Below are 23085 nucleotides of genomic sequence, written 5' to 3'. Positions count from 1 at the left end.
AGATCTAACCCCATAGTTTAGATCTATTTTATGGCTTTTAAATGAAGACCTATTATTCTATTACTTTGTATAATCATTTAGATACATGTATTATATTAAACGTTTAAACATTTAAATTATAGTCTTCCATTGGTTGAATATTATTTAATTTTATTATGCATAAAATGTTAAAATTTTATTTTTCTATTGTTTTAAAAAATTTAATCAATTTAATCAATTTTATCAGATGGTTTATTAATAATAAAGTTATTATTAAATTAATTTAACTATTCAAAGATAATGTTTTCTCCTGGATGAAAATCAAATTATTTATTATGTAAAGAATTGAAATAAAACTCTCATTATTTAATACTTGAATATTATAAGATCAAATCAATAAGGATATAATAATATTATTTTACGTTTTTAATTCCAAAATCTCTCCACAAATTAAAATTAGTCTTAAAAGAAACTAAGTTTTGAATCAATTGGTAATTTTCGTCTCGAGTTTTTTATCCAATTGTCATTGGTTTTATATCAAATGTTTTACATCTATTAATTTAAAGTAACAAATTACGATTTTATTAGATTGATTTATTTCTTAAATCCTATTGTTCCACTGACACATTTGCAGATTTTTACTTATTCTTGAATTTAATAATAATTCAACAAATTCCCTTACAATAAATTAATAATTACACAAACAAAAATTTTGAAAAAATTTTATCAAAAAAATCTATAAAACAATAAAATTTCATATTAAAATTAATTTTAAATAGATATAAATAATACAACATAACCCTTCCCTTTTTTTCAATAATTATTTGAAAATTGAAATTTTTTTCTCAATTCTTTTATTACATTCAACCAAAACATTCTCCTACCTTTTCACAAGATTTTATTTCAAGGGTTCACCATTTTATCAATTGGGTGCAAAAAATTTTGATATATAATTAAAATATTATAATCCAAGAATTAATTAAAATACGAACAAATTTTTTCTTAGACGAATAAAATCTGGTCCCTTAAAATTTAAAAATAAAAGTACTATTGAGAAACGGAATAAAGTTCTAAATTCAAAATGGTTAATGTTTTCAATGTTCAAATTTTTTTCATTGTTTTTAGAGAATCATTAGAAGCTGTTATTGTTGTATCAGTTTTATTAGCATTTTTAAAACAAGGTTTAGGAGGTTCAAATCAAGATCCAATTATATATAAAAAATTAAGAAAACAAATTTGGTTAGGAGCATTTCTAGGTATATTAATATGTTTTATTTTAGGTGGTGCATTCATTGGTGCATGGTATGGATTAGGTAAAGATATTTGGTCAAAATCTGAAGATTTATGGGAAGGTATATTTTGTATTATTGCAACTGTTTTAATTTCTTTAATGGGTATTCCAATGTTAAGAATTAATAAAATGAAAGAAAAATGGAGAGTTAAATTAGCTCAAGCTTTAATTAAACCAACTGATAATAAAAAAAGAAAATTTAATTTTGGTATGTGGACTAAAAAATATGCTTTATTTATTTTACCATTTATTACTTGTTTAAGAGAAGGTATGGAAGCAGTTGTTTTCGTTGGTGGTGTTGGTATTAATCAACCAGCTACAAGTTTTCCCATCCCAGTTATTGTTGGATTAATAGCTGGTGTTGCAGTTGGTACTTTATTATATTATTTTGGTTCAAATATGTCAATGCAAATTTTTTTAATTATTTCAACTTGTATATTATATTTAATTGCAGGTGGATTATTTTCAAGAGGGGTTTGGTTTTTTGAAAGTTATGAATATGGTAAAAAAACTGGTGGTGATGCTTCAGAAAATGGTTCAGGTCCAGGTACTTATGATATTGCAAAATCAGTTTGGCATGTAAATTGTTGTAATCCACAAACTGATAATGGTTGGGATATTTTTAATGCTTTATTAGGTTGGCAAAATTCTGCAACTTATGGATCAGTTATAAGTTATAATATTTATTGGATTGTAATTATAACTGTATTAATGTTAATGTTATTTGAAGAAAAAACTGGTCATTTACCATTTACTAAAAATTTAACATTAATAAAATTAAATCCAATGTATTATTTAAAAAACAAAAAGAAACATGAATTAACAGAAGAAGAAAAACAAGAATTATTTAAAAAAGTTAAAGAACATAAATTTGATCAAAATAATGAAATTATTGAAAATGATGATGATATTTCATCAGGTAAATTAATGGAATTAGAAAAAAAAGTTGATAATTAATGAAGAAATTTGAGGTATGAATTATAAACGTTTTGTTAATTTTTAATCGCACACACACATATATATATATAATAAAATTAGCAAAGCTATCAATAGTTCATCATCATAACATTTCAAAATTTCAACTGTCATAATTTTCATTTCATTTCATATATTTCATTTTTTATTGAATTAACGAAGGTAATTTTTTATTTATTGGGGGTTTTCTTGGGTTTCATCATAAACAAATTTTTATATACATTTTAAATATCATATGTACATTTATTTTTAATATTAATTATTCACGGGATTTTAAAGAAACTACATTGTAATATTCTACTTTAAATCGAGTTTTATTAAACTATAAAAATCCATAAATTTATTGACTTATTCTAATTTCTTATTTTTTAAATACTCCATGACCCATATAATCAGCAAATGATAATTTTTTAGTTGGTTTTTGTCTTGTAACAATTGGAATTGGTATAATATTATCATCTTCGGATTCTTCTTGGTCTATTGTTTGTTCTTTTGGATCTTCTGGGTCATCAATATCCATTGAATCAATGGGTTTTACAACTCTAGCTTGCATTATTAATTGTTGTTTATATGGAAATTTTAAAAGAATTACTGGTTTTTCTAATTTTTTTACTTGATTTTCTTCATCTATTATCATTTGATCATTATCTTTGTTAAATACTTCAGTTTCTTGATTTGGTAATTGTTCATCTGTTTGTGATTCTTGTGGTGCTTTCTTTTTATTTAATAACTCATTTTGAAGAACCAAATCCCTATCTTTCATTCTTTCATCCCAACTTATATAATGCTTCTCAGGTTTTGGTATAACTAATTCTTCTTTATTTTTAGTTAAATTAATATTACTTATACTTGAAGCTTTTCTAGTTGATCTCATTAAATAACTTGTTGCCTTTTTAATTTTAAATATAGCACAATTATTATAATTTGTAAAAGTTGAACAACCACATTCAACAAAATGTAAAATATTATCAACATAAGTAATTAAAGCAGATTTTTCATCATTTGTTAAATTTTCAAATTTTGTTTGATTACCATTTGAAATTTTTAATATAGGATGATTTATATCCCAATCCCATGGTAATCTTAATTCTTCCATAGTTGAATCATCTTTTAAAATTATTGGTTTTGATGTAACAACTAAAAATCTAAATTTATTCTGTTCTGGTATATAAATTGGTTTTATTTTAACATTTGATGATGATAAACATGATTTTCTAATGAATCTACTTTCATTACCAACAAATCTTGAATCCATAATAAGGTTTACAGATCTATCACCAACATCTAAAGAAGTTTTTAAAACTTTTGGCTTTGTTGTTCCCCATAATTGATATTGATTTATACTATCTTGAACATAATTTTTGAAAAAATCAATTTCTCCAAGATATTCAATTATTGGAGTATCTTCCGGTATAGTAGTTAATTCATTTGAACTTATAAATAATGATAATTTCGATATTCCGTTAAATTTTTGTTTTTGATTATCAGCATATGATTTTACTTCGACTTTAGTTTGATTAAATAATTTCTTTTTAAGTTTGTTATTCTCTGAAAGATATTTTAAATATTTTGGTCTAATAACTTGACTCAATTGTAAAGATTTGAATTTATTTAATGACATAACTTCTATATTACTATTTTCTGTAGTTAGTGACATTTCTTTACCTAAATTTGTTAAATAATTCTTGACTGATTTCCTTTTATAATCATTATCTTTTAATGTGTAATAAACAGATTGATATGACTCTGCTGTCATTCCATCTTCTAATAGTTCATTATTTTTATTTGGTAAATCATCATATTCTGGTTGTTGTGGTGGTGGAAGTGGTGTTTGTTGGAATGGTTGCTGTAATTCATTAGTAGAGTCCGGTAGTATAGGTGATGTTCCTTTATCTTCAGATTTTCTTTTTTTTTCTGCTTTATCTGAATTCAGTTGTTTTCTTTTATTTACATTAATTTCTTTTTTCTCAACTTCGTCAGTTATTTTTTCATTGTTTTGTTGAACCTCTAATTTTTCTTTTTCTTTTTCATCTTGATCCATTTTTTCATTTTCTAATCTGAGTAATGTTTTTTCTCTTGCAATTAATGGATCAAATTTCCCCCATTTTTGAGGATCACAATAATAACATTTATATTCATCTTCTGGTACTTCATCTCCATTTTCATAACCCATACATACACAATGTTGCCATCTAAAACAAACATCACATTGTATAGTAAATCCATCATCATCTTCCAATTCACAAATACAACCAATTAAACCAGAATCTGCATCTACCTGATATGATGATAATGGAGGAAGTTCTTCAACTGTTTTAGTTATTACCGTCTTTTTAACTTCCTCAGGTTCTTTTGTTGGTTGTGATTGTGGTGGGACCTCTTTTTCAATCTCTACTTGTTTCTCAACTTTTTCAACAATTACTGGTTTAATTTCTTCTTTTGATATTTTAATTTGTTGTTCTTTTAAGGGAAATGGAATATCTGCTGCTGCAGTTAAAGCTGCTGCTGCAATCATTGCATTATTACTATCTCTTTCTTTTTTTCTTAAATCTATACCTCTTTCATATTTTGCACCAGGAGATAAAGATTTATCTTTTGGTTTAGTTGTTGGTTTAATTGTAGGTTTACTAATCTCTAAATTTGGTTTATTATCTATAGGTTTTGAAATATTTTCAGTAGAATTAGTTTCAGGAGTATTCATCATTATACTTATTGAACTTTTTCTTGAAGGTTTTGAAGGTTGAGATTTAAGAATTGGTAAAGCTTGCAGAACCGGCTGCGGCTGTATTTCTTGAGGATTTATTATATTATGAGGTTGTTTTGGAGTAATTTGTTGTATTGATTGAGTATGATATTGTCGTTGTTGTTGTTGTTGTTGATGTTGTTGTTGTTGTTGATGATGATGTATCTGTGGTTGTATTTGTATTTGCGACTGGAGTTGAGGTGGTGAAGGTTGAGGTTGTTGTTGTGATGGTAGTTGTGGTAATTGATGAGGAAGTTGTTGATGATGTTGTTGTTGCTGTTGTTGTTGCTGTTGTTGCTGTTGTTGCTGTTGTTGTTGTTGTTGTGGCGGTGGTGGTAGTGGTAATGGTGAAGGTTTTGATAGGTTAGATGATTGATCAGTTAATATATTTTGAAATTGTTGTGGTGGTGAAATATTCTTATTAACTGGTTGAATATTATTATTTAAAGGTGGTGATAATAAAGTTGAATTTGGAGAACTTTGATTCAGTTGCTGTTGAGCTGCTACATTAGCAAACATTAGTAATGTTGATGCATCTTGTAGAAGTTGTTCTTCGTCCTTATTTGCCATTTATTATATATATATGATTATTATGTGTAGTTTTCTTATCATAAATATATTATTATTTTTTTTTTAGATATGTTCTCTTTAATTGAGTAATGAAGTGGTTAATCCTAATGAATAAATCAAATAATACTTATTATCTGTTGATATGATTCTACTAAATATTATATATAATAGTAAGTTAATAAATTAAGTTGTTAGTAAGAGATTCTTTTTGAATATTATTTATTATTTATTATTTAAGTTATTTTTGTATTACTTTTATTCTTTTTACGACGAAAAAATAAATTTATATTTATACAGAGAAGTAAAAAATTAATATGGTGAAAAATTTCTCTCGTATAATTTTATTGATTCTAAAACAATTAATATATATATATTTGATGATAAATTATTGAAAAACTTGAAGAATTAAAGTCAGTTCATCATTGACTTATTACTTTTGTACTGATTTATTTGTCAAGAAGAAATCATTCAATTTGAAGAGGTATTGATTTCAGAATTTGGTTCAAAGTTTTTTTATCCTTATTAAATTGACTATCCCATTAAAAAATACTATTTACAAACTAAAATTATCCTATATTTTTTATAATTAAATTTATTCATCATCTTTCTCTTTATCATCTCCATCTATTATGATATTATCCATTGCGCTGTTTTAATCTAATTCAACTAGTTCCTTCTTTACTTTGTTTTAATTTCTCTAAATATTCCAATTCTTTTTTTAAAGTATCCATTGCATAATATATTTTACTTTGTAAATAAAATGAATTACCTTGATCTTTTGAATTTACATCAAATAAATAATTATATTTTTCATCAATTTTATTTAATGATATTTCTGATTTTTCTAAATTTAATATTTTTAAAGCTTCATCTGTTGATATACCACCTTGTGATGTTGCTTTTGCTGGTCCACCTGCTGCTGCACCTGCTGCTGATGCTTTTGCTGCTTGCTTATAAGCTTCAGTAAATGCTCTTCCAAATACTGATGCACCTGTGAATATAACATTTACTAATAATCTATGAGCCATTTTATAATAATATGTTTTGAATTGTTTATATATAGATATTTGTTAAATTAGTAAAATATTAGAATTGAATTTAAATAAGTGATAGTATAAAGGTGTATGATGTTGTTAGATCTTAAATTAGATTTTGAGTTTATTAGTAATATGCTTTTTTAAATGACTTTACATAAATCTAACAGTCAAAAAAAAATTTCAAATTGAATTTAGTGCTACCAAATTTGTGCGCTTTTTTACGAGACTACTCAACCAAAAAATAATCTGAAATAATATAATACAAACATATAAATAAGAAAAGAGTATCAATTAAATTCAGATTAAAAGTAATAAGTTTAAAAAATGTAGCACCATGCATTTATCTGGATAAACATATAATAAAAAATAAAATTTATTTAATTTACCAGAACTTTAATAAATAAAACACATGTAATAATGCCGTTATCTCATCTAAAAGACCAGAACGAAGTAATGATTGTGGCCAAATTGTTAGTAAGGTCAATCAAATATACTTAGCTATTGGGTTAATTAAATTTAACAATACTAAAAAAATTACATCTATGATAATTATAATTAGATTATTAAAAAGTCTTTATAAAATTATATAGTATGTTATATTATATTAGATATAGTATAACCACTACTGATGATTAAAGAAAGAAGAAAAGAAGGGAAAACAGAAAAAAAAAAATTTATATTTGAAAAATTTATTTAAATAATTTCAGATTTTTATTTTTTATTTTTCTTAAAATCTCGATGGGTGTGTACTGTATATAATTTTATTATTGTTTGGTAGCGTTACTAGTCTCAAATCATGTTTCAAATATGTTTTTATAAACTTCATATTAAAGATTGGTGGCAAATTAGTTTTTGTTAAACATTAATGTAAGAAGGGGATTTTTCAATATTCAATTTATAAAAAACTAGTAATAATTGAATTTGTACCAAATAAATTTGAGGGAGAATTTCATCTAACAATGTGTCCTACAATTTTTTCAGTTGCAACCAGAGTTCAACAATACAATGAAACTTTTATGACGTAAGTACCTCCAGTCATTCAAATAACTGAACCTTGAAGGTCTAAAAATCGAGTTGAAATACTTTTGCTTTGATACTTACAATTTATCCGTATTAAATGAAGGGTCCTTTTTCTCACCATTATTATTCCCAAACAAATGCACATGAATTTACATCTTGTTTAGATTGAAAGTATCAATTACAAAATTTATTGTATCCTAATTTGATAAATTTTAGTAATACAGTTCTTTACAACTACAAATGAAAGGGGGTTAATATTCCATATTTGTTTCAGAATAAATTGAACTTCTCAATTTGTATTAATTAGTAAATACGTTTTTTGTTACTCACTCACTTTATTATTATTTATTTTTCTTCTGTTATTTCCTATCAGTAATAATAATAAATTTTATTAGTATTATATATTATATATAAGTAATATATATTATCTTATATAAATTTAATACATTTTTTATTTTTACAACCAACTTAATTTTAATTTCAATTTTATCCATCGACTTCATTAAAAACTATTCATTTTATTATCATTAATATATATATGGCATGTCATCAGATAGTGAACTATCATTTGAATATGAAGAAGATGAAAATGGAGAAGTAGAAGATAATGAAACTTCAGATATATCATTTGATTCAGATGATGATGAAGAAGGAGATAATTATTATGAAGATGAGATATTTGATAAGAATAATGAAAAATCATCTGATACCCCGTCATCAAAAATTATGGATGATTCAATAAATGTTGGATGTAATGGAACTTTATATCTACCTTGGAGTTTAGAACATTTTATACAAACTCATTTTTTACAATCATTAAAAAAATTAAAAAATGTTCAATTAGGTGAATGTACTGATGATGATTTATTAATAATGTTACAATATAAAAAATGGCAATCCGATGAAGTATTAGATTCATATTTTGGTAACAAACAAAAATTCTTAGAACAATGTGGTTTACCTATAATTGGTAAATCAAATAATAAATTTGAAAAAATAAAAGATTTTACGTGTTTTATTTGTTGTGAAAATTATGATGAAGCTCAAGTTTATTCATTAACTTGTGATCATAAATATTGTATTGAATGTTATTATAGATATATATTAAATGAAGTTAATAATGGTCAATTAATTACTTGTATGGAACCTGATTGTAAATTATCAATACCACATCAGAATATAGCATATATGATAGCATTGATGGAAGCTGAACATTCATTAATTATAGCAGAAAAACCTATTGATGAAAATCCTTTATTTATATCATCAGCAAGAGAATGGATTAATTCAAGAACAAATTTTAGATGGTGTCCCGCAACTGATTGTAAAGGATTTACCGAAGTTATTAAATCACCAACATCAACCTCATCAAGTCAATCACAACACACCAAAGACAAACCAAATCAATCTATAGATATAACAAAAGTTCCAATAGTAGGTTGTACAGAACGTCATGAATTTTGTTTTGAATGTAATTATGAAAATCATTTACCATGTCCTTGTTGGTTAGTTAAAAAATGGATTAAAAAATGTGCTGATGATTCAGAAACTGCTCATTGGATTGATGCTCATACCCATTCATGTCCTAAATGTCATACATCAATTGAAAAAAATGGTGGTTGTAATCATATGACATGTAGAAAATGTAAACATGAATTTTGTTGGATTTGTTTTGGAGATTGGAAACAACATAATAATAATTATTCATGTAATAGATTTAAAGATGAAAGAGCAGAAGAAGAAATTAGAAAAAATAAAAGTAGACAAACTTTAGAAAGATATTTACATTTTTATAAAAGATATTCTATACATGAATCTTCAATGAAAGGTGATCAAAAAACTTTAAAAAAAATTGATGATGTTACAAAATTATATATGGAAGATCGAAGAAAAAAAAATGAAGAACATTTATCATGGAATGATGTACAATTTTTACCAGATGCAATGAGAGCTTTACAAAATGGTAGAAAAACTTTAAAATGGACTTATTGTTTTGCATTTTATTTAGATAAATCAAATTTTTCACAAATATTTGAAACAAATCAAGATTTTTTAAATAAAACAGTTGAAGATTTATCTGAAATTTTTGAAAAAATTATTGCAATTAATAAACCAGATAAAGTTGGTACAATTTTAGAAAATAAAATAAAAATTATTAATTTAGCTGAATTAGTAAATCAAAGAAGAAAAACTTTAATTAAATCTGCTGAAGAAAATTTATTACATGGTTTACTTTCTTTTGACTTAGCATGAAAATATATACAAAATTTAATGACTAAATTATTCTATTTGTAATCTTTTGATCTTTCTTCATTTCTAATTCAAGAATTTTAGTATGGTTGATGCTTCTTCGATATACAAATTTTTTGAAACTTTAAAATTAAATTGAACTTTGAATATTACACAAAATAAACAGATCACGTGAAGATAAGGTTTTTTTCTTATCAATCAAATTAATTAATTAATCTTTAATAGATAACGAACTTTAGATCAAATTAAAATCAGAACTTTACAACTTCAATTGACACAATAAAATAAACCTAGCTCAACCATATTGAACAAAGTTATTGAGTGGGCATTGTCAAGATACCAATTTAACATAGCCGATCAATTGACTTTCAATGTCAGATATTCGACCGTTGTCTCAACATCTGAGAAATGTTGCAAATTTTAATCAACAATTATTTAATGATACTAGAAATATACCACCACAACAACAATTTGAAGAAAGAGGTAGAACAATAAGTAAAGATTCTTTGTTAAAACCAGATAATTTCAATAATACAAGAGATACTTCAAGATCAACTTCAGCTTCTTCTATAAATCTCATACCTTCAAAAGATCAACAACAACAACAACAACAAAACCGTAAAAAAAGCTCAAGAGCTCATCATGAATTATTACAGCAAGCTATATTAAATCAAAACCAGCAATTTAAGTCATCATTGACTAGATCTATATCAGCTCATGGAATTCCACATATTGATCAAACTCATCAACAAATTAAAAGACAATTGAATAATAACACCACCACCAATAGTGATCAACAACTAAAACAAAGACCAGGTTTCAGAAGATGGAACTCTTATCAAATTCCTGACACAGCAAAAGAAGATTCAACAAATTTTATAGGTAAAGATTCAGTAAGTCCATTAACAGTATTAAAAGATGAATATAATACCAAGAGACCAATAGTCAATAATGCAATGAATATGTCAACTGATAACTCATTTAAAGAACTAGAAAAAATACGACGTGAAAGTAAAAACAAAGACAATGAACATTTTCAACCAAACTTATATGAAAAAATGATCCATATGGCTCAATCAGGTGTTAATTCATTAAAATCATTGACTGAAAAATCATCAACTTTAATACAAAGTGAACTGGATGATGAAGAAGATTCAAATTTTGTGGAATCACTAGATGAAATTAATGTTGATTCACAACAAAAAGAAACTCAATATCCTATTGAAAATTTAGAAACAGACTACAAGTTCCCAAATGATATAAATGAAATAATAAAAGATATAACTAATTTTCAAAATTTTGATTCAAAAGATCAACACCACCCCAAATTAAATAGAACTCAACAAAAATTAATGGATTATAAAAAATTATACGAATATGAATCTAAAAATTCAAATTCAAAAGATTTAAATTCAATTTCTTATGATAACAAGATACAAAATGAAACTATATTATCTCAATATACTACAATAAGATTAAGATTTTCATCAAAAGAAATAAAAAAAAAAAAAATATGTAATGATGTTGGAGTTTTAGGTTTTATAAAAAGATTTAATGATAATGTCTTACCTACAAATAATAATCAAATTACCAAAAAAGAATTTAATGGTGACACTGATGAATTATTAAAGAAGATATGGGAATCGGATAAAATATAACATGTACATACAGAACCTTTAATAAATAATGTTAATCAATTGATTTTAATTAAAATAAGTATTTATCATTTTCTCAGCAACGTTTATCCTAAATAAAATAGTAATTAACCAAACTAAAGCCAAAAATGGTAATATACAACCAACAACAATAATTTGTAATACTCTTGCAGGATTCTTATAATTCAGTTTAACAATAGTTGAAGTTATAAAAGGTAATGAATTAAATCCATAAAATGTAACAATAAAATAATAACCAATACTACCAAAATATAAAGAATTCCCAATAATTAATCCAATAATTGAATTTTTAATTCTTATAATAGGTAATAATATAAATTGTAAAACATATAATAAACACCATATAATTAAAAATGAATTACAATGAATATCAAAACAAAATCCCCATTCTATATAATTCACTGAATATTTATTCATATCTAAATTAAATAATTTATTTGTTATTATCCAAGTTATAGTAGATATTATAAATCCAAATAAATAAAAATCAATAAATACCATATATATGATTAATTTCAAAATGTCTAAAAAAGTAGGAGAATAAGCTAATCCCCAAGCTATTGCACTTATTGATAAAAATCCAGTTATTAAAATTAAAAATGAAGGATCTTCTCTAGTATAAGAATTTCTTTCATCTTGTATTTGAGATTGTAAAGAAGATTGTGAAGATTGTTGTAATGGTTGTTGATGATGTTGTTGTTGTCTATAATAATAATGAGATCTATACATTTTTCTTGGATTTATAATTAAATGAAAAATTTCCCATATTGCAGTTTCAAAATCTAATGTACTTGGTTTAAATAATCTTTTTGTCATTATTTTTAAATTTTTAAATTTTATATTTGTGAAAAAATTTGTAGCTTTTTTAAATGATGATTTATATGTTTTGGAATTATAATGATGTAAATTAGGTCGTGGTATATAAAATGATGATGGTGTTGATATTATTGAACCTGCTCTTGTTGAATTGGGAGTTTTGGATTGTGATGTGGATATTGATTGAGGAAACAAGTCCTGAGTCGTATATGGTAAATTTAACCTCTTGCTAGACATTGTTTGGTATTAAATGCTTGGTTAAACTTCAATTGAATTAAAATTGAAAAGGGTCTGATGTTTCAAATCATGTACCTAAAAAAAGAAATAAATCTCGAGGTATTATAAACTGATTTGGTTCTGTCAAATTTTTTGGAGTTCATTATTAGCGCGCGTAGAATTAAATACATTAAACGAATAAAGTATATTAACTTCTAATTCTATTTCTATATTTTTTATCTAATTATACCCTTTAGCACTTTCTGCATTCTCAGCTAATTGATCTAATCTATCACTAGCTGCTTTTATACGCATACTTGTTCTATTACTTAATTCATAATCTCCTTCACCAATAATTTCAGATTTTTTTAACCAACTTTTACTTTCATGAACTGCTGAAACAACATCAATTTTTTCTAAATTTTTAGTTCTTGATAACCATATAAACATTGTTTTCTCATAAAATGCTGTTGGATAAATATATGGACTATAAGTTAATTTATGAAATTTGAAATTTTGTGGTTGATCCGATATTATATATTTTGAGATAACATGATTATCTAGTATAGCTAATCCTTCTTTTATTTGACCCAATTGTCTTAATACTATTGATTGTAAAAAATATCTAATCATTGCTTCATCTTCAGTTTCCTCAATTAATGCATATGTATGATTTGTAGTATTTGCAGATAATTCAGAATTTGGTGAACCAGAATATCCCAACAACTTTAAGGAAAGTTTAAAATCTTTTTCAGTCATTCTATTGTACCCATTCCAGAAGTAAATTAATTCGTGAACTAATGAAGTTCCAACTAAATCAGCATATGATAAATTTGGGTATTGCTTTTTGCGGTTTTCAATGTGTTTACATTTTCGCAATAAGAATTTATCAAATGGCATTTGTTTACCTGAACCACCTAATCCACCTTTTTTCTGAGCATTTGATCCATGACCTGGGACGTAACTTAATGATAATTTCATATATTTGGAAAATAAATCTGAATATTTTTTACTCTCTTCTTCAATATTGTCAACTTTAACTAATCCCATTTTGATCATTCTATATTTTTCAAGATAACATGCAGCTGCCATAAATAAATAAACTGCTTTTGACCAAGAATTAATTTCAATTAAGTATATCAAATCTCTTGCTGCTTTATCATATTCATGCATATACATATAAATCATAGCTCTGTCAAATATTAATAAAGCTTCAATTTGTTGCATTTGGATTTTATTACTTGGTTCATCAGTAAACTCTTGCATTAAAGTACTAGCTTTTATTAAATCACCGTGAGCAGCTAACATTCTACCTTCTTGCAATATCCATAATGCATTATGTGGGAAATGATGACGTGCTCTTTTCAATAACTGAGAAGTATAATTTGGTGGATCATCCATAATTTTTTGTAACTCAGTTTCACTCACAGATGTTTTATTTTCTAAAGACAAAATGTTATTGGTGGTCGCTGAGTTTGGCACTCTAAATCCAGTGTCAACAAATTGAATAGGTCCATCATAAAACATTAACAAAAACAATAATGCTAATTCACCATGAACATTTCTTGATGTTATTGCAGTTGTCCACAACAATTTTAATCCAATATCTCTATCACCTTTGAACCCAACTATAGATAAAACTTTACCAATAGCTGGAGGAATTAATGATAAAACAACTTGTAGTATTCCAAAGCATAACTGTACACCAGAATGAATAAATTCGTCGGTGGTCGAGACATGTAGATGATTATCAGTTGCAACAGCTGAAGATTCATCGGAGGTTTCTAAAGATGATAACATTGACTGAGCACTTGAATCAAGTGCTGATTGTGGTAAATCAAGACTTGTTGTTAAATTATCCATTGCATCAACAAATTCTTCTTCTTCTTCATCTGAATTATCAGCACTAAAAGTTTTATGGTTCTGTCGACTACTGGTGAAACTATTTGGAGGTCTTGATAAAGTTAATGAACTAGCCAGATCTTCAAATAAGTTAATGTTATTAGTATTTCCATCATTGTTACCAAGATTGGTTCCTTCAATTCTAGCTTTTCTCATCAAAAAAATCTTTTCCAAATTTTTCATTAACTTTATATCTTGTGGTAACGAAGTTGTTGAACTACTTTGTGATTCATACCCCGGTAAATCAACTGTACTTATTGAATCATTCATTGTTAAATTTTTTTTCAATGTAGATCTTTCCTGAATTGCTGTTTTTTTTTTCAATTTAGCAAGATTTTTGTTAAAAATTGGTTCCAGTTCTTTAATCTTTTTATATACAGCATCTAGTATTTGATAAGCTTTTCTTAACTTGAATAAAGCTTTTGCACTTTCAACCATACCATTATTTTCAGTTAATAACATTAGTAAAGCATTTAATAAAGTGGATTCTGCTTGAGTTACTTGAAATTCTGTACCTGGTGGATATATATTTGAAGTTGCTAATTGATATCGTACATTATATTTAGCATTATTAGTCGAAATATTTTCTGCTTCTGATAAAGATTTATGAGCTTTAGCCATAACTTCTGGTTCAAATCCTAAAGTTGCTTCAATAAATTCCATAACTCCCAAAGCTAATGGGAAAACTGCTCGAGGTTGACCATCATTTGATATTTTTTGTGATTCTTCTTCTAATAATTTTGTACCTTGATCTGTCCTATCATCTAAAAGAAAATCCATTGCTTTTAAAGCAATTTCAAAATCGTGAACTTGTTTTAAGATTTTATCATAATTTGAATGATTTGAGTTTATTGATTCATTGTCTAAGGTAGATTGATTTGAAGTGGTGGGGTAAAGGGAAAGAATCGAAGCTTTCTTTCTTAACCCTTTAAACATGATATTTAAAAAATTGGGCCGTATAGGTTATTTTAAAATAGTTACGGTAAAATAATGAAATTCTAGAAGATAAATTTGGTCTTACCGATAATGAATAATGCTAATTTTTATTGAAATTCGAAAAAATTGGTGGTATTGATTGAATAGTTGGGAATAATAAATAGTTGATGCAATAATTGAAAGAATTAAATAAATAAATAATGAATATATATTATGTGGAGACAATTTTTAACTGTATTGTTGGATTATAAATGAATTATGAAGTGTGAAATAAACTGAAAAATTATAAAGTATAAAAATATTATTTAATACTTTATAAGAATAATTCTATTTATCAATCTATTTGGTTAAACAATAAATTATCATCCAAAAAAATTGAAAATTTATCAAACAGTAATAAAAGTATTATCAGTAGTATTATAACTTTATTCGCCTTAAGTAAAACTGTTTAAATATTAAATCAAAAAAAAAGTAACAATTATTAATATTATGTATAATTACTTAATAAAATTCAATAAATAATTGATTTAAAAAATATCTCAAAATATTTGATTTACTTGTGAGATATTAGGTCGGTAAGGAAATAATTAAACAACGGGGCTGAAATCTCAATTAAATGTAGTTTAAGATAACGAACTCCAAGTATTATAAATGGTATTTATATATAGAATACAGTACATGTTATACAAACATTAATTGCTTTATTTGCGCAACTAACTAACATTATACGTGCATTTAATATTCTTTTGATAAACAAATAAAAGGTCATTTTAATACTTATAATTTATTCTATAAATTTGAAAAGTTATGAACTCGTGAATTTTATGAAGAAATTAAATCAAATCGAAAAGCAAATAAAAAATAATATTAAAATAAATTTTACTTTCTTTTTCATTTATTGAATCTCCTATTGATTAATCTTTTATTTATGTGATATAAATAGTCTTCTATATTTCAGTATATTACAGTTAAGTTTTACGATATTTGAAACACATCCTAAACTTGAAGACTCAAGGCATTTATCTATTAATTAAATGACCAAGAACATGTTCTATTGTATTTATTTCTTTTTATGTTATTTGATTAACAATTTTAGTTCAACGTCTTAACTTTTTAAAACCGTAAAATTATTCATTAACGACAATAATACAGTCCTGTATATAATCTCAGCCAGATTGGTAGCTTTCTCGAATTAGGCTGCAAAATATTGTACAACACATTGATTTAGAAATATAGATCTTAAACATATCAAAATAAATATAATCTTACTGAGTCAACAATAAATGATCTGTATCTTTGAATCAATGCATATTTTCTCAAAGGAGAAGAAAAATAATAATTGTGATGAATTTATTTCCAGATTAAGGTTTTCCTTCTTTTAAAACCATTGTCTTTTGCTAATCAATTAATATTAATCATAAATAAACAATTTTATATTGAAACAACTAAAAAAATGGCTAAATTATTTAATAGAATATTTAAAGGTATAATTGGTCATAATAAGAATAACCCAAATCAAAAACTATGTAAAAATACAATACCATTTATAAAGATACCATTAGAATATAATAAAAATTTAGGTAATGCAGAAATTACAAATGAGAATAAATTAAATGATGAAACACTAGTGAATAATTTAGAAGTATTTAATTTAATTTCTGAGAATGCCATATTATTTATAATACAATTGTATGAATTAATTGAAGATTTAAATTTGCTGGATCTAAAAGAAGACTGTCAAGAAGAAAATGATTTAATTACCAGGTATAGAATTGAGTTTGATGAGAAGTTCAAAGTTATACTAAATAATTTGATTTATGTTCGAGAGAATAAATTTGAGAAACGGCAATTAGATTTATTAAAATTTTTATTCATGGATTTGAAAAACACAAGAAACGTAATATTATTAAGTAATAAATTGAAATTAAATAATATTAATGAAACATTAAAAACTAGTGTATACCAGTACTTTAAAGATATTTGGTGTTTTGAAATATCTACTGATAGTAATGATGAATTCTTAATTGATTTATATTCCGTTAGTTTAAAAATTTGGGAAATGAAAATTATTTCATTAATTGTATCAAAAGAAGAATAACAATTACCTCCAAATTCATTTTCAACTAAATGTTGTTTATTAATGATTATTATAAGTTTTTTATAAAAAAATTTTAACTCTTATAGTTAAAATAAAAATTGCTATAAATCTATAAATAAATAAACAAATTATTAATGCACCAAAATAAACTTTTAAATTATGATTTAATTTATAATAATGTAAAACTTTTTCTCCAGTATCTAATAAACAATTTGTGGTATCACATTCAAATTTTTGATTTGAAAACCCCAATTTTGCAGTTATACCAACTGCATATTTTAACGGATTTATCCAATTCCATGCTCTGAAAAAGATTGGCATTTGTAAACTCATAGTACCTCCCATAAATACAGCTATTGTCATAATTGTACCCAAGATGTTTGTTGCTACACCTAAATGATCAAATATACTCAACATGATTATTCCTAATGATTCTCCAATATTTATACATACAAAACATGCAAAAGTCATTCCAAAATACATTGCTGCATTTCTTGGTAATCCTATTGCAAATACAATTAATGCACTAAAAATTAAAGTTGGTATAATTTCACCAGGTAACTCATTTATTAGATAAGACAATGTAAATTCTTTAACTCCATATAATCCATCCTTATATTCTTGATAAAAAATTTCTCTTTCCTTTGGATATAATGAAATATTATTGATTAATCCAATGAAGTATAAATTTAGAACTTCTTGTATGAGACCTAAACGATTTACTATACCAGCTTGATTGTTTTTCAATGGTGTGAAAAACATAACATGAACCACACCTAATAAGATCACTTGAAAAATTCTAGAAAATAATATATCAATTGATCTCCAAGTTGTCAAAAATTGTCTGACTGTTAATGTATATAAAATTGTTAAAAATGGTGCTTGTTTTAATTGATAAGATATTAAATCTATTGGTTGTGATTTTTTAAGTGGTGGTAAAAATTCTACTGGTTGGAAATTCAAAATTTTATCTGTTGCTATGATGTCTAAAGTATAATTGACAACATTTGTATTTGCTGGAGGAGGTAACCCAATGGAATCCAAATAGCTGATCAATTGAGCTTGAAGTCCATCAAATAGTACTTTCCCATGGTTCAAGATTAATAATCTATCAAAGATATTAATCATGTCTTCATTTGGTTGATGGATCGTTAAAATTATTGTGGTATGTTCTTTTTCTGCTAAAGTTTTCAACATCTTAAAAATAGATAAAGCAGTTTGAGAATCTAAACCCGAAGTTGGTTCATCTAAAAAGATTATATTATGACGTGATAATAATTGAATTGCAATAGAAGTTCTTCTTTTTTCACCACCCGAAATACCTTTGCTAAATTCAGATCCAATGACTCTATCTGCACAATCAACTAAACCCATTTTCCTAATTAGTTTATTTACAATATTTGGAATATTGTTACGGTCTTCTTCGGGTATTCTTAATTTTGCTTGAAAATATAATGTTTCTCTAATAGTTAGTGTTGGAATTAAAGTTGAATCATTTTGAGCAACATAAGATGAAATAGTTGATAATTCCTTTGGTGTTACGTATTGATCCGAATTTAGTATAATATCTCCATTAGAATTTAAACCATTAGATAATCTATTTGACAATAATTTTAATAAGGAGGTTTTACCACTTCCCGATGGTCCCATTATAACATTTAATGAACTTGATTGGAAAGATGCATTGACATTTTGTAAAATCCAATCAGGTGGGTTCATATTGGTTTGTAGACTGATATTTTCAATGCGTAAGTCAATATCTATTAAATCACTATGATCTGTATCTTTAATTTCCTTAACTGCAACCGTTTCTTCATTCAGAATTGTTTTTTCAGTATCTAAACTTGTTATTTGTTCCTCTACTTCTTCTTCTTCTTCTTCTCCAATCTTATTTTTTATAGTTTTTGACATTTGTGTCTCGAAAGATCTAAAACTTAATGCAATCCAAGCCATCAAATAATATCCAAAAAGCCAAACAACTAAAATACCAATAGGTTCACCAACCCATCCTTTAGGAAACCTCAATAAATGTAATTGATAGTTCCCAGTATATTGTATACATCTATCATCATTCGAATCGAATGGACAATTTCCCACCCAGTCAGTAAATTGATTAGCGCTTAATGCACCAAATCCATACCAAAAATAAGAGATATATTTCACCCAACGTATCCACCCCAAAGGATTTATAACAAAAAATCCACAAGAACTATTAAGTAACTGATAAATGAAATTTAAATACATTGTAGATAGCGCAAATTCATGACTGATTGCAAAGCAAAGCATTCCAGTAGCCATACCGATTAAAGTTATTAATATTGAAGTTGCAAAATATATGAAAAAATGACCAGCGCCTGCTCTCAACCCCCACATGAAATAAGTTATTGATGCAAATATTGCACCAATAGGAATACTTTGCAATATTGATACTGAAATAAATCTCGATAGTATAAATATGAATGGAGTTACATTATGTTGTCTAAATTCTCGAATATAATTAATACCATCAAACATCCATAATTTTTCAAGTTCAATAAAAACTGGAGTAAAAGCTAAAAACTCCAACATTACATATGATACTGAAGTTATTGATCTTATTCCTGCTAAATCGGGATCTGGTTTGAAGAAAATCCAACCTGCAATTGCTGCAACTGACGCACTTCCCCCATAGAACGATAATAAGATTAATCTATCCCTTGATGTTAATAAGAATGTTCGTTTTGTATGTATCCATAGTTCTTGTAGGAAAGAAATTTTGTTTTGATTCAGCCTTTGAAACAATTTTGGTAAAGTTGCAAAAGTTTGATCGGTAGTTACTGGTGGCCAACTTGTGTAATGATCCCAGTTTTCCACTAATTTATTAATTCTTTGTGAACTTTCATTTTCATTTGACTTTGTTGATGAATCCTTTACTGAAAGTTTCATAATATAATCAATATAATTTGAGGATACGCTATCATTTAAATCATCTTTTAGGAAAGTTAACTGGTTGAAATAATTAGTTGAATCTGTAGGTTTACCATAATATACCATTCTACCACCAGAAGTTAATAAACAAATTTTATCAAATAATTCAGTGACTTCTACTCTTGGTTGATGAATAGACAAAATAATAGTGATTCCAATTTCTGGACTGGCTAACTTTTTTAGTAATCTCATTAATGTTAAAGAACTAAGTGAATCTAATCCTGTAGTTGGTTCATCTAATGCTAATATTGATGGTTTATCTAGCAATACAATAGCCAAAGATAATCTTCTTTGTTCACCACCTGATAATAATATTTTTTTAGTAAATGACATTATAATTTGGTCCTTTAAATGATCTATTTCTAGTGTTTTTAATAAGTAATTAATAAATTCCAATTTTTCATCTTTTGAAATATGAGAAGGTTGTTTCAAATCAGCTTGAAATTTCATAGTTTCTAAAACCGTTAAACCAGGCAAAAAAACATCGTCCTGTAAAAGATATGAATTATTGATGTGTTTCAAGTTTGATGATGTTGAATATTTAATAATTCCAGTGAATTTTAGTTTCTTATTTTTGAAATTAATTCTGGCCAATAGAGTATTCAATAAAGTTGTTTTACCACTACCACTTCCTCCCATAATTGCTAGTATTTCTCCACACGGCAAATCAAATGAGACATTATTCAAGATTTTGATTTTACTTAGTACCTTCTCGGGATCATTATGGTGATTTTTTTGTTGTTTTTTATCCAATACTTGTATTGATAATTCTCGAACTTGCAACAGTACTCGATCAGATTCAGGAACACCTAACAAATTATTCATCTTAATGATTCATTTTTGATCTTTCATAGAAGAAAAACGATGCTTGAAAAAGAAATCATGAACTTCAAACCTCTTTCATAATTCCGTTCAAACTTCGATTTTTTAGGTGACTGCATCCACTCTATTGTTTAAAAATAGAACTGGCATACTTAACAATAAAAAAGTAACCGTCTATAAGCTAATTGAGTATGAGCTCCGAATCTGGCCACATTTAAAAGTTTTTTAAATTCGAATATTGTTTGTCTTAAAATTTAAAATGACCTGAATTTTTTAATTGCGATATTATTGTAAGTTTTTGCAACTCGTGGTCAAAAACAAATTACCTAGTTCTTTTTTTGCTGTAATTTTGAATAATCGATCTTGCTATTTGATTCATTTCCATAAATACCGAGCATAGTGTAGATTTGTGGTTGTTCATTGCATTATTTCAATTCTTTGATTCTAAGACTTTTCACCATCCATTTTTGCACTGAAACATAAAAAATAAAATTATGAGAGAGAAAAGAATTAAGAATATATCATAACCATGGAATTCCAACCGTTTTTCGATTTGACGGATGATTTGAAAAGAACAATAGATAATTTCTATTTTTAGTTACATTTTTGTAGAACCAGAGTAGTTTTAGTAATAAACTAATTGATTTGACGTTACTTTGTAAAAGACTTAACAATAGAGAGACATAAGATTTTTACGTTCGCTGAATTAAAGCTGAAACCAGTGAACAAGTTCTAAATTTAAAATTTTTCTTTCCTCCGAGCTTACCGACCGGTTTGATTAGACTTTTGATTTTTGCAAATAATAAATTAGTGGATCGTGAGGTCTTTTGAAAAACTTGTGTCAATTCATAAGTTGCAGTAGAACAATATGGACTACTGAGCTAATTAGCTTCAAATAAAACAAATTAATAAAAGTTTATTGCATTATTTAGCATCGAGATGTCTTCTCCTATTAATGATTTCTTCAAATTTTAGACTATATTACAAATACTTTATAACTTATACAAATGTTTTATATTTTCTACTTTGATAAAATGTTGAAGAGAAGAAAAACGAGTACCAGGTGCATTGAATCATATTTAATTACGCTCAATCGAACAATTTCATAATAATGATTGCTTGAAGCTCGAAGCACTTACAGTTCTTAGTAACTTTGTTAATAGATATCCACTACCCTTAGTTGTCTTATTGATGAGCAATAATTGTAATAGAAAAAATTAAAATCCTCGTATTCCTTTACTCTTGTTTTTCAACAATAAATGTCAATAACTATGAAAGATTATCAGATTTTTGAGAAATAGAATTTCATAGGGATCAGAAAAAAGGTAAAAGGAAAGACTTTTATAGTTTGTTTCTTCATTTGAGGTTAAGAGGGATTTAATTTTGAGTTTCTACAAAAAGTTATTGTTTTTATTCTTGTTTTGCAGCAAAAAGTTGCAAACTACGAAAAAGTTTAACAAAATTCAAGGAAACACATTCCCCTCCGCTTCACGGGGTTTCAAAATAAGGTGAATGGAAAAACTTTTTATTTACTCTTATTTGATGAGGTTGTCCATATTTTATCTCCAGACACTGTCATCTACTTCAATTCGTTCATGGAATTTATAAATTAAATTAACAACTCACTGAATCACATCTGTACCACAATATTGATTTAAAATTTACGAGCTCAATTTTGACACAATTTAGCGCAAACATAATACAAAATATTAAAATTACCTTTAATTTATATTTCAATATAATAAATTATACACAATTAACACTTTAATATTTCAAAAATTTTATCA

At 25.8% G+C, this 23085-nt stretch overlaps 9 protein-coding genes across 9 annotated transcripts; 4 read left to right on the top strand and 5 right to left on the bottom strand. All coding sequences in view use genetic code 12, as the record gives it.

The window, feature by feature from the left end:
- Positions 1–1060: 1060 nt before the first annotated feature.
- Positions 1061–2227, top strand: KGF54_002434 (FTR1 family protein; the record flags this gene model as incomplete). Its single annotated transcript, XM_051762913.1, has 1 exon — positions 1061–2227. The coding sequence occupies one exon, from the start codon at positions 1061–1063 to the stop codon at positions 2225–2227; it is 1167 nt and encodes a 388-aa protein (XP_051620945.1).
- A 379-nt stretch (positions 2228–2606) lies between these two features.
- On the bottom strand, positions 2607–5558 carry SET3 (histone-binding protein; the record flags this gene model as incomplete). Its single annotated transcript, XM_051762912.1, has 1 exon — positions 2607–5558. The coding sequence occupies one exon, from the start codon at positions 5556–5558 to the stop codon at positions 2607–2609; it is 2952 nt and encodes a 983-aa protein (XP_051620944.1).
- A 662-nt stretch (positions 5559–6220) lies between these two features.
- Positions 6221–6586, bottom strand: PAM16 (import motor complex subunit; the record flags this gene model as incomplete). The annotated part of the gene is made up of 1 exon (XM_051762911.1): positions 6221–6586. The coding sequence occupies one exon, from the start codon at positions 6584–6586 to the stop codon at positions 6221–6223; it is 366 nt and encodes a 121-aa protein (XP_051620943.1).
- Positions 6587–8158: 1572 nt separating this feature from the next.
- Positions 8159–9868, top strand: KGF54_002431 (E3 ubiquitin-protein ligase; the record flags this gene model as incomplete). The annotated part of the gene is made up of 1 exon (XM_051762910.1): positions 8159–9868. One exon carries the CDS (start codon positions 8159–8161, stop codon positions 9866–9868), a length of 1710 nt encoding a protein of 569 aa, XP_051620942.1.
- A 368-nt stretch (positions 9869–10236) lies between these two features.
- Positions 10237–11523, top strand: KGF54_002430 (uncharacterized protein; the record flags this gene model as incomplete). The annotated part of the gene is made up of 1 exon (XM_051762909.1): positions 10237–11523. The coding sequence occupies one exon, from the start codon at positions 10237–10239 to the stop codon at positions 11521–11523; it is 1287 nt and encodes a 428-aa protein (XP_051620941.1).
- A 45-nt stretch (positions 11524–11568) lies between these two features.
- Positions 11569–12594, bottom strand: KGF54_002429 (uncharacterized protein; the record flags this gene model as incomplete). Its single annotated transcript, XM_051762907.1, has 1 exon — positions 11569–12594. The coding sequence occupies one exon, from the start codon at positions 12592–12594 to the stop codon at positions 11569–11571; it is 1026 nt and encodes a 341-aa protein (XP_051620940.1).
- A 219-nt stretch (positions 12595–12813) lies between these two features.
- On the bottom strand, positions 12814–15411 carry IML2 (Iml2p; the record flags this gene model as incomplete). The annotated part of the gene is made up of 1 exon (XM_051762906.1): positions 12814–15411. The coding sequence occupies one exon, from the start codon at positions 15409–15411 to the stop codon at positions 12814–12816; it is 2598 nt and encodes an 865-aa protein (XP_051620939.1).
- Positions 15412–16864: 1453 nt separating this feature from the next.
- Positions 16865–17509, top strand: KGF54_002427 (uncharacterized protein; the record flags this gene model as incomplete). Its single annotated transcript, XM_051762905.1, has 1 exon — positions 16865–17509. One exon carries the CDS (start codon positions 16865–16867, stop codon positions 17507–17509), a length of 645 nt encoding a protein of 214 aa, XP_051620938.1.
- A 60-nt stretch (positions 17510–17569) lies between these two features.
- On the bottom strand, positions 17570–21301 carry KGF54_002426 (uncharacterized protein; the record flags this gene model as incomplete). Its single annotated transcript, XM_051762904.1, has 1 exon — positions 17570–21301. The coding sequence occupies one exon, from the start codon at positions 21299–21301 to the stop codon at positions 17570–17572; it is 3732 nt and encodes a 1243-aa protein (XP_051620937.1).
- Between the last annotated feature and the right edge of the window lie 1784 nt (positions 21302–23085).

This window comes from Candida jiufengensis (assembly GCF_024610255.1).
Source record: "Candida jiufengensis strain CBS 10846 chromosome Unknown scaffold4, whole genome shotgun sequence".
Taxonomy (NCBI): Eukaryota; Fungi; Ascomycota; class Pichiomycetes; order Serinales; family Debaryomycetaceae; genus Lodderomyces; species Lodderomyces jiufengensis.
This window is presented reverse-complemented; position numbering and strand designations above follow the sequence as displayed.